Here is a 15,965-nt window from a genome sequence, read left to right as displayed (position 1 = left end):
GCGGCCTAACCACACGGGGGCCCAAGCGGTTTCCCTGTCCTGTGGCAGCTGGCTCACAGCTGTGTCCTCGGGACACTGGGATGTTCACGAGCCCCTGCTCTAGGGGAGAACAGAGCAAGATTTGGCAAGGCCGTCCTCATGGGTGCCCCTCGGTGGGCAGGGCCATGCAGCGTTCAGACCTGTGGGAAGCCAGCTGCCTCTTCCTCTTTTTACCCCCACCCCCACCACAAACCCGAACACCCGTGGGGCTTTTGCCGCGGGTCTGAGACCGGCTTCGCTCTTCAGACTCTTTTCTCTACATCCTCTTTTCTCAAAACCCAGGCTCTCCTAACTCCGAGAACTCTCTCCTGTCCCAATTCTAGAGGCTTCCGAGGAGCTTGCTGCCTCCCCATCACCTTCACTGCGTGCTTCTTGGAAGGGGTCATCGGTCTTCCGTAACTGAAGGGCTTGAACCGAAAGGCTGACCGTCCGTTTGTTCGAACAGCCAGCAGCTTCTAATTGCGCACCCACCCTGCCCCACTCCGGGCTCTCAGAAGCACGCCGGCTCGCCCATGTTCTTTGGTGTCCTAGCAACCAGAGGCTCTCATCTGAGCTCCGCTGGACAGAGGCCATTTTCTCTCTGACCGCCATGACCTACAGCCTCCCGGGGCCTCTGAGGACCTGTCCGCACAGCTCGTGGGTTCCCTGAAAGCCACCCCTTGTCCCCAAAGACGCCCAGCCGCCCAGCCCTGCAGAGCCTCCCTGCAGGATGAGCTTCTCGCTCACCTTCTCCGAGCTGGTCAACATCGCCATCCCACAGTGCGGGGTGGTGAACTTCAAGGCCCTGCACCTCCTGCTTCAGGGCATCCTGGAGCACATCCACATGGCCGAGCTCAAGAAGGTCCTCTCGGGAGATGAGGACTTTCTCCAAACCTCACCAGTAGTGTTCATGCCCCGGGAAGCAGACGCCCAGCCCGTCCTCAGCCCCATGAAGAGGCTCAGCAATGTCTTTGACCATGTGGTGAGCCGCATCGACAAGATGGAGAGCCAGCTGGCGGTGCTGCAGGACCTGCCCTCCACTTCCCAGTTGCTGGAGGGCAGCCAGGGCAAGGGCCAACCTGCCCAGGACCTCTGGCACCTGATAAAGCTCCGGAAGATGGTGGAGGGCAATGAAGAGGCCACTGCAAAGGTAAACCACCTGGCCTCCAGAAGCTTCCTGCCCTCCTTGCTCTCCTCCCGGGCATCTAACCCCCTATTCCCTTATGCCCCTTGTGATGGGCTGTCCCCAAACACTGGGGCAGGAGTGGGGCTTTGGAGTCAGGCAGAGCCAAAGCTCCAGGCCTTCATCCTTTGTCAAGTGTTGAGGAAAGAAGCCAGACATAAAAGGTTACACATTCCATTTGTATGAAACAGGCAAATCCATAGAGACAGAAAGCAGACTGGTGGTTGCCAGGGGTTTGGGGGAAGGAGGGGACGGGGAGAAGATAGCCTAGTGGTTATGAGGTCTCCTTTTGCAGTGATGAAAAGAGTTTGGAAACACCAGATTTCCGCCATTCCCTAGTTCCCTCATCTCTTCACTGTCCCCTTAACCCTCCAGGCTCTGTTTGGCTCCCTCCCCAGGGAAGCCACTAGAAGCAGCACTCACCATGCTCCAGGTGAGCCAGAGGCTTAGGTCTGTTAGCTCCTTTGATCTTCACAGCACCTCTGTGAGACAGGTGCAGTTATGATCCCCGGCTTACAGGTGAGGAATTGAAGCACTGAGAGGTTAACCCCCTCGGGGTCACACAGTGTCAGAAAATGGGGAGCTGGTGCAAACCTGGGCCAAGAGAGTCGGTGAAAGGCATAAGAGTGTGGAGTGCTGAGCATGCTGTCACTTACCCACTGGAACAGTCGAGGGATGATCATGGTTTCCTCCTCCCAGGATTACCTCGAGATTGATACTAAACAAGATAATGTATGGGAAGTGTTCAGCACAGAGCTCGAGGTATTCTGGGCATCCAATCAGCGGTCACTGTTAGTATTATCCAGAGACTTGAACTGAGCAGGGAAACTGGGATGACCGGGACCTTAGTGAAGTCAGGCACCGGAGCCCTGAGGGACAGGGAGAGGGTGCAGTCTGGCCAAGGTGGGCTGAGAGGCAAGGCAACATGGACCAACGTTAAATCAGGTGCTCAGTGAAGCAGCCAGCCACACAGGACCACATACTGCATGCTTCTGTTTCTATGAAACATCTAGAACAGGGATATCGGTAGTGATAGAAAGTGGATTGGCATTTGCCAGGGGCTAGGAGGTGGGGGCTGTGGGAGTGACTGCTGATGGGTACGGCATTTCTCTTCAGAGTGATGAAAATGTTCGGAAACTAGATAGTGGTGGCAGTTGCCAACCTTGCGAATGTACTGAATGCCACTGAATTCTTCGTGTTACACACACACACACACACACACACACACACACACACAGAGCAGAGAGTGGCAGAATCGATTAAAAGAAAAAAAAGACATGATCTAACTATACCTTCTACAAGATACACATTCTAGATTCAAAGACAAATAGATTGAAAGTAAAAGGATAGAAAAAAGATATTCCTTGCAGGAGGCAATCAGCAGAGAGCTAGAGTGGCCACACGGCTCATGTCAGACAAGACAGACTTGAAGACAGGAATTGTCGCTAGAGCCAAAGAGGCCTGCATGGGTGGGCGAGTTCAGGTTATGGAGGCCTTGGAGGCTGGGAACGTGGACACCGTGTTGGAGCAGCCTGACCCTGGGCCTGCCTTGATGGGTGGATGCTTCTAGAATGCACGGTACCCAGAGTGACCCAGTCCGCCCGCGAAGGGGGCTGGCGGACAGGCTTGGACACGGTTGTGCAGCCCTCAGAGGACTGTTTGCGCACCCAGAATTGGAGAATGTGTCCCCCTCCAACTCCAGGCCTGGCTGAGGTTGCCAGGGGTTACCACAATGACTGCCTCCCAGCCCCACCCCTTCAAGGGGGTTGCCATGGTAGCTGGCTCTGGGATGGTGCAAGCTGCTTAGCTAAGTGTCTGCACCAACCAGCCAGTCAGGCTGGCAGACCAAATGTCATGTCGATGTCCAGGTCACCTCACCTGCCCCTGACCCCCCTTCCTCTGGGGCTGACTGGGTTAGTGTCCTCTGCCGTTCTTTACAAACACCTGTCAAGGTTTGAGGGCCCAAAATGGGGAAAGACTAGCCTGCCAGTCCTAGCACCACCCCAGACGGGGTGAATGGTGCCCAGAAAACGGGCCAGCAACAAGGGGGCTCCAGAAAGGTTTGTGACGCTCCACAGGCATGGTTAGCACACCACCAGATCTGGGGCTCGGGCACTGAAACAAGTCCTTACTAGACGGGCTGAGGTTTCGGTGTCCCTCACCCTCACAGATAATTGTCTGTGGTGAGGACTGTGTTGTGCCCTGGGGGATGGTGGGCGGCTTCCCTGGCCTCCACCCTCCAGGTGCCAGGAGCGACCCCTAGTGGTGACCACCAACACTGTCTGCAGACTTTGCCAATTGCCGGCTAGGGACCCACTCGCCCTGTCGAGAACTACTGAGCACGGAAAACTGAGCTCCCTTGCTCAGAGTATGTACCTGTCCCAGAAGCCCCCTCGGGAGGCTCGGACCCAGGGCTTCCCGAGCCTGTTGGAGCACCAGCCCCACCTGCGGAGCTCTCCCAGAATTGCAGGCTCCCAGGCCCCGCCTGTGGCTCCCAGGTTCTGCCTATGGCTCCCAGGCCCTACCCAGAACCGGAGTTTTATTTATTTATTTTAAGGATTTTATTTATTTATTTATTTATTTATTTATTTATTTATTTATTTATTTATTTATTTGAGAGAGAGAGAGAGAGCACAAGCAGGGGAGAGAGGGAGAGGGAGAAGCAGGCTCCCCGCTGAGCAGGGAGCCCAATGTGGGGCTCGATCCCAGGAGCCCAGGATCATGACCTGAACCAAAGGCAGATGTTTAATGACTGAGCCACCCGGGCACCCCCACTCCCAACACAATTAACTCCCAAACACCCATCGAACAGACTGTTGAACTTCCCCCAATTTTTTCTAAGACAAAAATGCTATTTTTTTTTACAGCTTCGTTGAAATATATTCATACATATATTCGTGTGCATACCAGAATAGTCATCCATTTAAAGGGTATGGTTCAGGAGCGCCTGGCTGACTCAGTCCGGAAAGTGTGCAACTCTTGATCTCAGGGTTGTGAGTTCAAGCCCCACCTTGGGCATGGAGCCTACTTAAAAAAATTTTAATTGTACAGTTCAGGGATTTTAGTATATTCACAGATTTTTGCGACTATTACAGTCAATTTTAGGACATTTTCAACAGCGCCCCAAGAAACCCTTAACCATTAGCTATCATTCTCCTTCCTGCTCCTCCTTGAACCCCACTTTTGCACTTACCGTGACGCCTTCAAGTTTTATCCATGCTGTCACATGATCAGCACTTGATTCTTATCATCGCCAAACGCTATTCCACTAGATGGATAGACTACTTTCGTTTATCCGTTGGTGAACATTTGGCTGTTTCCACTCGCAGGCTGTTAGGAGTCGTGGCCCCTGTGAACAGTGGGGTACACGTTTTCCTGTGGACGTATGTTCTCATTTCTCCTGGGCATGTACCTCGTCATGGAATTGCTGGATCGTATGATCACTGCGTTTCAAGTTTGAGGAACCGCCAGCCTGTTTCAAAGCAGCTGCACCATTTTGCGTTCCCACCAACAGCGTGTGAGGGCTCCAATTTCTCCACTCCTCACGCACACTTCTTAGTGTCTGTCTCTGATTCTAGCCCCCTCGTGGGTCTGAAGCGTACCTTATTGTGGTTTTGATTTGCATTTCCCTGGTAACTACATGTGTTGAGCATCTTTTCTTGTGCCTAGCAGCCATTTGTATCTCTTCTTTGGAGAAATGCCTATTTAGATTATTTGCCCAGTTTTCACTGGGTTGTCATTCTATTGTTGAGTTGTAAGAGTTCTTTATATATGGGGCGTCTGGGTGGCTCAGTTGGTGGAGTGGCCGGCTCTTGGTTTTGGCTCAGGTCATGATCTCATGGTGCTGGGACTGAGTCCTGAGTTGGGCTCCATGCTCAGCGGGGAGTCTGCGTGAGGACTCTCTCTCTCCCTCTGCCCCCCCACCTTGCTTGTACATGCACACACGCTTTCTCTCTCTCTAAAATAAATAAATCTTTAAAAAGAGTTATTTACATATTGTGGATCTGTGATGCCATGTGTGTGATTTGTAAATTTTTTTAAAAAAATTATTTATTTGTCAGAAAGGGGGAGAGAGAGAGAGAGAGAGAGAGAAAGAGAGCACAGCATAGCAGGGGGAGTGGCAGGCAGAGGGAGAAGCAAACTCCCCACTGAGCAAGGAGCCCGATGCGGGACTCAATCCCAGGACCCTGGGATCATGACCTGAGCTGAAGGCGATGCTCAACCCACTGAGCCACCCAGGCACCCCTGTTTGGATTATTTTACTTAGCATCACATTTCTGAGGTTCATCTTTCTGGAATCAGTACTTCATTCCTTTTTATGGCTGAATAATCATATTATGAATATATCATGTTTTGCTTATCATCTGCCCTTTGATTGACACTAGGGTCGTTCCCACTTCTGGCTATTACGAATACTGCTATAAATACTCCGATACAAGTTTGTGGACCGATGTTTTCATTTCTTCTGGATATATACCTAGGAGTAGACTTGCTGGGTCATTTGGTAATTCTGTGTTCAGTCTTAGGAAGAACTGCCACACCGTTTCCTAAAATGGCCACACCATTTTTCGTTCCCACCAGCGGTGTCTGGAAGGTTCCAATTTTTCCGCCTCCTCATTATTATCTGACTTTTGATTCTAACCGTCCTTGTGGGTATGAAGTGGTATCTCATTGTGGTTTTGATTTGTGTTTCCGTGATGACTAATGTTAAGCATCTTCTCATGTGGTTATTGGCTGTTTGAATATTATCTTCGGAGGAATGCCTATTCAGATATTCGCCCATTTTAATTGGGTTGTTTGTCTTATTTGTTACTGGATTCAGTTTTCTAGTATTTTGAGGATTTTTGCATCTATATTCTAGTTTTCTTATGATGTCTTTGTCTCATTTTGGTATCAGGGTGATATTGGCCTCATGGAATAAGTTTGGAATTCTGCTATTTTTTTGAAAAGTCTGTGAAGAATTAGTATTAATTCTCCTTTAAATTTATGGTAGAAGGGGCACCTGGCTGGCTCAGTTGGGAGAACAGGTGACTCTTGATCTTGGGGTTGTAAGTTTGAGCCCCATGTTGGATGTAAAGATTACTTAAAAATAAAATGTTAGGGATGCCTGGGTGGCTCAGTCAGTTAAGCGTCTGCCTTTGGCTCAGGTCATGATCCCAGGGTCCCGGGATCGAGTCCCACATGGGGCTTCCTGCTTAGCAGGAAGCTCCCTGCTTCTCCCTCTGCCTGCCGCTCCCCCTGCTTGTGCTCTCGCTCGCTCTGGCAAATAAATAAATAAAATCTTTTTTAAAAATTAAATTTTAAAAAATAAATGTTTAATAGAAGTCCTTGGTGAAGCCACCTGGGCCTGGGCCTCTCTTTGTGGTATTTTATTATTATTATTATTATTATTATTATTATTATTATTATTACTATTTCAATGTCTTCATTTGTCTTGGGTCTATTCAGATTTTCTATTTCTTCTTGAGTCAGTGTTGGTAGTTTGTGTCTTTCTAGGAATTTGTCCATTTCATCCACCTTAACTAATGTGTTGGCCTACAGTTGTTGATAGGATTCCTTCATAAGTCTTTTTATTTCTGTAGGGTCAATAGTAATGTTCCCTCCTGCATTTCTGATTCTTCCCTTTTTTTTCCTGGTCAGTCTCACTAAAGATCTGCTAACCTCGTTGATGTTTTCAAAGAACCAGCTTGTAGCCTCATTGATTTCCTCTCTTCTTTTTCTGTTCTCTCTTTCATTAATTTCATTTCACTCTTTATTGCTTTCATTTTTCTACTTGTTTTGGGTTTAGTTTGCTCTGTTTTTTTTCCGGTGTCTTAAAGTTAGCTTTAGCTGCATCCTGTAAGTTCTGGTGTGTTATGTTTTCATTTTAATTCATCTCAAAGTGTTTTTTCTTTTAATTTCCTTGGTGATCTCTTCTTTGACCCATTGGTTATTTGGGAGAGAGTTGTTTATTTCCATTTATTTGTGAATTTCCAATAGTTTCCTCTGTTGTTGATTTTTTATTTAAATCCATCGTGGTCTGAGTACACTTTTTGAATGATTTCAGTCCTTTTAAAATGTATTGAGACTTGTTTTATAGACTAGCATAAGGTCTGTCCTATAGAATGTTCTGTATGCGCTTGAGAAGAATGTATATTCTGCCATTGTTGAATGGAGTGTTCTGTAGATGTCTGTTATGTCTAATTGGTTTATAATGTTGTGCAAATCTAGGGGCGCCTGGGTGGCTCAGCTGGTTAAGTGTCTGACTTTGGCCCAGGTCATGATCTTGGGGTCCTGAGATTGGGCCCTGCATCGGACTCCCTAATCAGCAGGGAGTCTGCTTCTGCCTCCCCCTCTGCCCCTTCCCCTGCCCGTGTTCTCTCTCTTGCTTTCGGTTTCTTGGTTTTTTTTAAAGATTTTATTTATTTATTTGACACACACACAGAGAGAGAGAGGTGTCCTGGGATCACCACCTGGGCTGAAGGCAGACGCTTAAGTGACTGAGCCACCCAGGTGCCCCTCTCTCTCACTTTATGTCTCTCAAATAAATATATAAATAAAATATTTAAAAAAAATGTTGTGCAAATCTATGTCCTTGCTGATCTTCTATCTAGTTGTTTTATTCATTATTGAAAATGGGGTATTGAAGTCTCTGACTATTCTTGTTGAATTGCCTATTTCTTCTTTCAGTTATGTCCATTTTTGTTTCATATATTTTTGGGGCTATGTTTTAGGTGCATGTATGTTTATAATTATTATATTTTCCTGATGGATGGACCATCTTATCATTATAAATGTCCCCCTGGGTCTCTAGCAACAAATTTTGTCTTAGAGTCTATTTTATTTAATATTAGTGGTATAGCCATTCCAGTTCACGAGTTTTTTTTAAAGATTTTTATTTATTTGAGAGAGAGTGTTGTGTAAATGAGAGAGAGCATGAGCAGGGGGAGGGGCAATAGGAGAGAGATAAGCAGACTCCTTGCTGAGCAAGGAACCTGATGCGGTGCGATCCCAGGATCCTGGGATCATAACCTGAGCCAAAAGCAGATGCTTAACCCACTGAGCCACCCAGGTGCCCCTCCAGTTCCCTTTTGATTACTGCTTGCATGGTATATCTTTTACTGTCTTTTTGGTTTTGACCTGTTTGTATCTTTGACTATACATTGTGTCTCTTGTAGACAGCATGAGGTTGGATCATGTTTTCTTATCCATTTTGCCAATGTCTGCCTTTTAACTGAAAGTTTAATCCATTTACATTAATGTAATTACTGATAAGAAGGACTTTTGCCATTTTGCTGTTTGTTGCTTTTGTTAGCTGAATGCCTAACTATGCACTGGGCCCTTCATATACATCATCCCTTTTTTTTTTATCATCACATTTTTAAAATAAATTTACTTATTTATTTGAGAGAGAGAGAGAGAGAGAGAGTGCACAAGCAGAGGGAACAGCAGGCAGAGGGAGAAGCAGGCTCCCCGCTGAGCGAGGAGCCCAATGAGGGACTCGATCCTGGGATCATGACCCAAGCCAAAAGCAGATGCTTAACTGAGTGAGCCACCCAGGCGTCCCTCATCATTACATTTTTTATACTCATTTTATGATTATGAAATCTAAAACCTGGGAAGATGCAATTACCATCCCAGTCAGTGGTGGAGCTGAGCCACACCCAACTTCACTTGTTCCCTTCTTCTTCCTCTTTAGTCCATGAAGACTCTGCAGGATTTGCTTACTGACATTTATGCACTCAAGGTCACCACTGAAACTCTCAGGAAGGATGTGGACAGACTGAAGAACATAGTAGACAAGGTAGACCCTCTCCAGCATCCTCTATGCTGGCCATGCTGCTTGGACCTCAGGTGGTTGGGGTGACAGGGTATATCTAGGGAGCCTGTTCTTAGTCAAAGAACACAGTTATGACGGCAGGAGAAGGGGTTTGACATGGCCCAGCCACTTGGCCCATCCCACTAAACTCTCCATGGCTTCCATCCTTTGTGTTAGGACATCATTTGTAGATGATAGAAAACCTAGTTCATCCTGGCTTAGGCAAAAGAAGAGAATTTAGCATCTCATTTGCTAAAAAGTCCACAGTTGCCTTCAGGTACAGCCAGATCTAGGTGCTCACACCGCATCAACATCACTCTGTCAGTGATGTTTTTCTGTGGGTTGGCTTCATTCTCAGGCAGGTGCCCACTAAGACTCCAGGCTTGCATTCCACCAACATAGCAGAAAGAGAACAGCTTTTCCTATTCTGTAAAGCTCTGTCCACACTGAAAAGTGGAACAAACTTAGCACAGGCATACAGTCTACCTCCCTTTGGAGTCCACAAGGACATCAACCCAGGTACATACTCACTCCTTACCATGATGTGGAAGGACACAGAATCCCTGAAGTGAGAGGTCACAGCTGGTGGGTCAGAGCTGCGCTCAGAGCCCAGGTCTCCACACCAGCAGGCTGGTATTGTGGCTGAAGTTTTACAACTTGCCCCCAGAGAGCATGGTTTAGTGTATTATCCCCAATTCACAGGTCAATGTATACATTTGATTGTCATGGCAGCTGTGAGAACTCAGTCTGGGTAGCTCCCATCTGAGGAGAAAGGGCATCACAAAACACTAAAAAGAAAAACAAACAAACAGACCAAAACACTAAAAAGATTCTTTCAACAAATCAGTTGGATTAAAAAATGTCAAAAAAAAAAAAAAAAAAGGAAAGAAAGAAATGCCTCCTCAGCCTACCTCTTGGAGATTCTTAATGTGCTTTTTTTTTTTTTTTGCCCACTAAAGGCTCTGAGAAGTCCTGCAGTGTAGAAGCCCATTGAATACTTTTTTTTTTTTTTAAAGATTTTATTTATTTATTCGACAGAGAGAGAGACAGCCAGCGAGAGAGGGAACACAAGCAGGGGGAGTGGGAGAGGAAGAAGCAAGCTCATAGAGGAAGAGCCTGACGTGGGGCTCAATCCCAGAACTCCGGGATCACGCCCTGAGCCGAAGGCAGACGCTTAACCACTGTGCCACCCAGGCGCCCCCCATCGAATACTTTTTAAGCCCAACATTTTCCAAAATTATTTTCCCAGGAAACCCTCTTCCACTCCTTTCCCACTCACTGGGAAACACTTGCTTTGGGGTCTCTTCTTCCTTCTCTGACTCTGTCACCTAGAGCTGAGTCCTTGTCTTTGAGCTGTGGGGGAAGCAGGGCTAGGACCAGAATCTGCACTCCTGGCCCACGGACTTGGCTTTTTTGACAGATGCAGCCAGAAAGAATGGATACTTTGTTTGAAGATCTGAAAGGACAGAACAGGAAGATGAGTGCGCTGCAGCGGGAAGTGGTGAGAGCCTCTGCTTCCCTTCCCAGTCCCCTGACCTCCAGGCCCAGGGCCCTGGGGACAGGGAAGAGTAAGGAAGAGAACACCATCTGGAAAGGCAAGTGTGGACAAAGGAGCCACTGAGGGCGTTACCCCTCACTCTCAACCTCCTCTCCTGCCCCCCAGGTTTCTCTCCAGAGCAAAATCCTCACCATCCCCAAAGCTGAGGACGTGGTACTCTGGAGCAGCCTCCACGAGGCCATGTTCACCCCCGTGAGTGAAGGAGGAAGAGGAGGGGAAGCAGCGGGGGGTCGGGGAAGGGAGGGTGGCTGCAGAGCTGGCCTGGAGCAGCCCTGGCCAGCCTCCCCCCCTTTTCCGCAGGGAACTTCTGCAGAAGTTGCTGGTCCAACACAGTTTGAGGACTCGGAGCTATGGCAGTTGGTGGAGCAGCTGCCGGAGACTCATCGTCCCCAGACCGCCGAGCACCTCGAAGCTGTTGGTCATGTCCAGATCTCAGAGGCCATCCAGAGCCCCAGGTTACTGGAGACTATTTGGCATTACAACACCCCGGGGCAGCTACAGGAGGAGGAATCTGCCCAAGATGTTCTACTCTCCGGGGCCCAGGGGCCAGGACAGCCTCCGGGACTTGAGTCCGGGTCTGCGCCCACACCAGGGCCACAGCCCGAGGCCATGCCTCCTCCAGGGCCTGTGCTGGGGCCCGGTCTGCCCCCTGGGTTCACACTACCACCTTGGCCTCCATTCATACCTGGGCCTGGCCCTGGCCCTTGGCCTGCCCTCGGACCTGGGGCTGGCCCTGGACTTTGGCCTGTCCCCGAGCTTGGGACTGCCCCAGGGCTTCAGCCTACGCCGCGAGAACGCTGGCCTCCTCCCAGAGGCTTGTCCAGGGCTAGCACTTGGCCCTTCTGGGGCTCAGGCTTCTGGCAGCCTGCACAGTCCCAGGACTTCGGAGCCCCACTGCCGGCCAGGGAGTTTGGCTCAGCGTGGCCTCGCCTGCTGCAGTCACAGTCTGGCCAAGCAGAGGTGCACCCGCTCCCAGCTGTCTCAGAAACTGAGGAAGAATATGAGTACCAGGACACGCCAGTTCCTCAGGACAGTGCCCCCGGGACTGCGGCCCCCAGAGACGCACCCGTTGCCCCCAAAGAAGCACCCGCTAAGGCTCCCCGGACTGTCCTCCAGCGCCTGAAGGCCACAGCGGCTATCGCGGCCGCCGCCGCGGCCTCCTACGCAGCCGCCGCCACCTCAGCAGCCCGAAGAGCCGAGGTTGTCGCCAAGGCTGTCAGGGACGCCCCTGCCACCAAGCTGGCTACCATAGCAACGGCCATGGCTGCATCTGGGCCCTTAGGGGCCTTTGCAGACATCATGGGTGCGGGCTCCTCCCACGGGGCCTCAGCTTTCACCGAGGACGCAGAGGTGGAGGACTTGAACGTGTTGGAAGAGGACCTCCCTCCTCTGTACGGTGCTGCCAGCCTCCCTCCTGAAAAGACCCTGTCCCAGGTCATGCTGGCCGCCCAAAAGGCTGTGACCCCCGAAGACAAGAAGATGGCCGTCAGGTACTCCATGGGACACATGGCCCAGATGCCCATTCGACACCACTCCCTGAAGGAAGAGTTTGCCCAGCTGTCATCCACCCTTCAACAGCGCTTGAATTACCTAGGTAGGCCCGGCCCGGTTCAGGCCCGACCCCCCTGCGGCCCTCCAGGAGTCCCTCGTCTCCTTCGTCTAGCTCCCCCAACAAAAGCTGTTAACGGTTAGCCGTTCGTTCCTTTGGCTTCAGCGTTCACCTCTCACTAGTCTATTCCTTCACAGCGAATGTGCCGTGAGGTCTTCTCATAGGGGAGAGGGGTGGTTAGGGGCTCACGTTGGCACCAAAGAAGGAGAATCACATGTCACAGTGACTCTGGAAAACTCCCTTTCCCGTACAACACAGTCCTACTGCACAACATTCTGATAAGTCTGGATCTGCCAGAATACCCAGTGAACAGACCCCACATGAAGTGGTCTGTGTGGGGTCAGGAGCTACTGCCAGGAAAACTTATGTATCCTCAAAGACCACAGAAGCTTTCTGGGTGGCAGCGGAAACAGTAGATGTGTGCTTCCATGTTAAGCCCACCATGGGTAAAACGCTCGCTGAGGGGACTGGAGGGCAGGATAGCCTAGTCTAGTAGTTTTCAATCTTGTGCTCCACCCCTGGAGTTTCTGACTTGGTTGGTCTGGGCAGAGCCCAAGAATCTGCATTTCTCACTCATTTCTGGTGCTGCCGGCCCAGGGGACCCACTACGAGGCCCATTGCCCTACCCTGTTTGAATCATTATCTTCCTTTTTTTTTGCTCCCTGCCAAGCACAGTAGTTGAGTTAAGTCCAATCTGTACATGGCGTTACCCCTAATTGGCAATGCTGTTCTACAAATCTTGAAAAAAAGACGTGGAACTTCCGCCAGCTGGATAAAGTAGGCTGCTATCCGCGAATACTGGTGTGCAGCCGAGACTACGACAGTAACAGATTGAAATTGAAAAGGTAAAGCCGTAATAGCCCAAATTCTACTTCTGACCAGCCATCATTTTTGTTAAGAAGACTCAGGATAGTTTGTGAGTGCGTCTTGGCTTGGATTCTCGTGCCTTCTAGGTGTGTCCTGTACGTGACGTTTTAACCTCTTGTCTGGAACTCGATATAGGGTACTGTTTGTTTGTTTTTTAACCCCCGCCCTTTGTTAAATCCCCCTTTCTATCTTGTGGTGAGATAGTGCACTTCATATACTCTCATAAATAAGGTGCTTTGTAGTTTTTCTCAGGACTTTTTTTTTTTTTTTTTTTTTTTGGAGTCCTCGCTATTCCCAACACAGGGCTCTAACTTACCACCCCAAGACCAAGAGTCATAAGCTCTACCAACTGAACCAGCGAGGTGCCCCAGCTCAGGGCTTTTGCTGAGAGGGGAGTAAATTCCAGAGAGGCCTCCCTAGGCCTGTGCTGTCTGATATGGTAACCAGGAGGCACGCGTGACTGTCGGACACGTGACATGAGGCAAGGTCCAGCACACATACGCTCTTCCGTGTGACGTGCACATCAGATATGAAAATCTTCGTATGAAAACAAGAACATAAAATATCTCACTTTTTATCACATATTGAAATGGCACTATGTTGCATATATTGGGTTAAATAAAATATCAAAATTAATTTTACCTGCTCCTTTAAAAAATTTTTTTAAAGATTTATTTTAGAGAGAGAGAGCACAAGTGGGGGTAGGAGCAGAGGGAGAGGGAGAGAGAGAATCTCCAGCAGACTCCTCACTGAGCATGGCACTGACACGGGGGTTAATCTCACGACCCTGAGATCTGACCTAAGCCCAAATCAACAGCCAGATGCTTAACTGACAGAGGGAACCCAGGTGCCCCTCCTTTTTAAAATTATTTTTAAAAGAATGTGGCTACTGGGGGGGCGCCTGGGGGGCGCAGTTGTTAAGCGTCTGCCTTCAGCTCAGGGCGTGATCCTGGTGTTCTGGGATCAAGCCCTGCATCAGGCTTCTCCAGTAGGAGCCTGCTTCTTCCTCTCCCACTCCACCTGCTTGTGTTCCCTCTCTCGCTGGCTGTCTCTGTCAAATAAATAAATTTAAAAAAAAAAGAGGCTACTAGGGAACTTCAGATGACTGCAGAGGCCCCCAGGCTCACAGTCTCTTCCTTTGGACGGCGCAACCTCTGATGACTCCTTTCAGAAGCAGGTGGAGCTCTAGAAGAAACCTCTTTCCCCATCCCTGCCCCCGACAGCCACCCCTTCCTTTGCTTTCAGCTAATATGGGGGCCTCTTCCAAGCTTGGGACGACAGTGGACATACTGCAGGAAAAGATCGGGAGCCTCCAGAAATCCAGGATGAAGGTGAGTGCCCCAGGCAGAAAGGGCTTCCGGGACGGCGCTTGAGGCGGGCTGATGGCAGAGCCCCCAACCCAGGACAGCATTTGTCCCGTAGCTGAAAGGCAGCCTGGGGGAGTGAGTGGGGCCAAGGAGGCTGACCCTGCGGGCGCAGGGGTCCCAGTGGGTCATGCTTGTGTCGTTCCTGTGGCGGGGGTCTTACGGGACCACTGAGGTGTCAGGTTGGAGACGTGCTGGCCTGGTACACTGTTCAGGCCCCTCCCCGGCCATGGTGACCTTAGAAGCAGAGGCCTTTGTGTCCATGTCTCCCCCTTCTAGGAAGAGGAACTCCAGAGAATTTGGGGCCACCAAATAGAGAAGATAAAGAATCACCACGTCGTGCTGGACAGGGCAGTGGAGAAGCTCCAGATTCGCCTGGATGACTTAAAGGTCTGGGGTTTGGGGGGCCGCTGCAGGTAGGACTCCTCGCTTGGACATTCGGACCCCCCACAAAGGTTTCGCATCTCCACCAAAGGCAGGGAAACCAGGGACACCGTACTGGGGCATTTTACTCTGTGTGAATTACACTTCAGTGGAAACAAATCCCACCACCCCCACCTCCACTCCCAAATGCACGAACAAGAGGGCCTGAGCCATGTCTCTGTTACAGACCACTGGGTCACCCGCCCCCAGAAGGGTGCCTGGCGCACAGCCAATGCTCACAGTGTGCTGAAGGAATCAGTGAATGAGTAAGAGGATTTCTTGCATCAACTATTAGGTCCCTAACGTTTCCCCTAACCCAGCTCATTTGTGGGTTCTCAGCACTGGGGCGGGGGGCAACAGGGGGTATCTCTCCGGAACGGCAGATTTGCTGACACCACGATTGTGTAGACAGACACAGAGCTCCTAGCTGGGGCTCACTTGGCCCGACACACTCTCCCGTGGGCCTGGAGTGTCTGACTCCGCTGGCCCGATGACCCTGGCCTGATGGACCAGTGCAGTGTGTGCCTCGTCTAACAGATGTCCCTGACCTTCAGAGTACGACACAAAACCCCACACAGAACCCCTGGAGATGGTTTCCATGGGGGCTTCCGATTCCAAGTCAGGGGGCTATTGGTGGGATGCATTAGGATGTAGGAGGCACAAGGGGAAGGCCTACCTCCCCTTCCCAAGACTGTCATACAGAGGAATCAGGCTAGGACACATGCAGGGCGACTTGGTGCGGAAAGAACTCCTGAAAGGAGAACCAGTTCCTAGCCTGAGCGAGGGGGCTGTGTGTGAGCAGAGGGGCCGCAGGCTTACCAGCTCAGACCTTCGTGAATGCCGAGATGGGGAACTACCTTGTCTCCGGCCAGCTCCGGGCCCTCACTGTCACCGCCCTGCAGAGGAGCTGGGCTGCCGTGCCCTGCGGACCTACGGGTGCTTTCCCCAACGGAGACTGGAGCCAGCACCCCGGACACATGTCATGTGTCCCCAGAGCTCTGCCCTGCCCTGTGCCGGGGGACAGAGTTGCTCGCTGTCTGCCTCCAAGTATCTGTCGCTTGTTGAGGGAAACAGCAGAGGACAAGGCCTGACCGAACAGTGCCAAATGGAACAAGTCAGCCCTTGTGCTTCCCGCCCATGTGCCA

At 50.4% G+C, this 15,965-nt stretch overlaps 1 protein-coding gene across 1 annotated transcript in view; it reads left to right on the top strand.

Annotated features, from left to right (window-relative positions):
- Positions 1-369: 369 nt before the first annotated feature.
- The window catches only part of C2H16orf96 (chromosome 2 C16orf96 homolog), a 33,813-nt gene continuing 18,217 nt past the window's right edge, over positions 370-15,965 (top strand). Inside the window, exons 1-7 of the mRNA XM_087866200.1 lie at positions 370-1,168; positions 8,880-8,984; positions 10,420-10,500; positions 10,663-10,749; positions 10,858-12,151; positions 14,279-14,364; positions 14,677-14,787. Coding sequence (XP_087722326.1) covers positions 749-1,168; positions 8,880-8,984; positions 10,420-10,500; positions 10,663-10,749; positions 10,858-12,151; positions 14,279-14,364; positions 14,677-14,787 — 2,184 coding nt within the window. The 5' untranslated portion in view covers positions 370-748. The remainder of the gene's footprint in view (positions 1,169-8,879; positions 8,985-10,419; positions 10,501-10,662; positions 10,750-10,857; positions 12,152-14,278; positions 14,365-14,676; positions 14,788-15,965) is intronic.

Source organism: Ursus americanus, chromosome 2 (assembly GCF_024610735.1).
Source record: "Ursus americanus isolate L20-20 chromosome 2, mUrsAme1.1.p, whole genome shotgun sequence".
Classification (NCBI taxonomy): domain Eukaryota; kingdom Metazoa; phylum Chordata; class Mammalia; order Carnivora; family Ursidae; genus Ursus; species Ursus americanus.
This window is presented reverse-complemented; position numbering and strand designations above follow the sequence as displayed.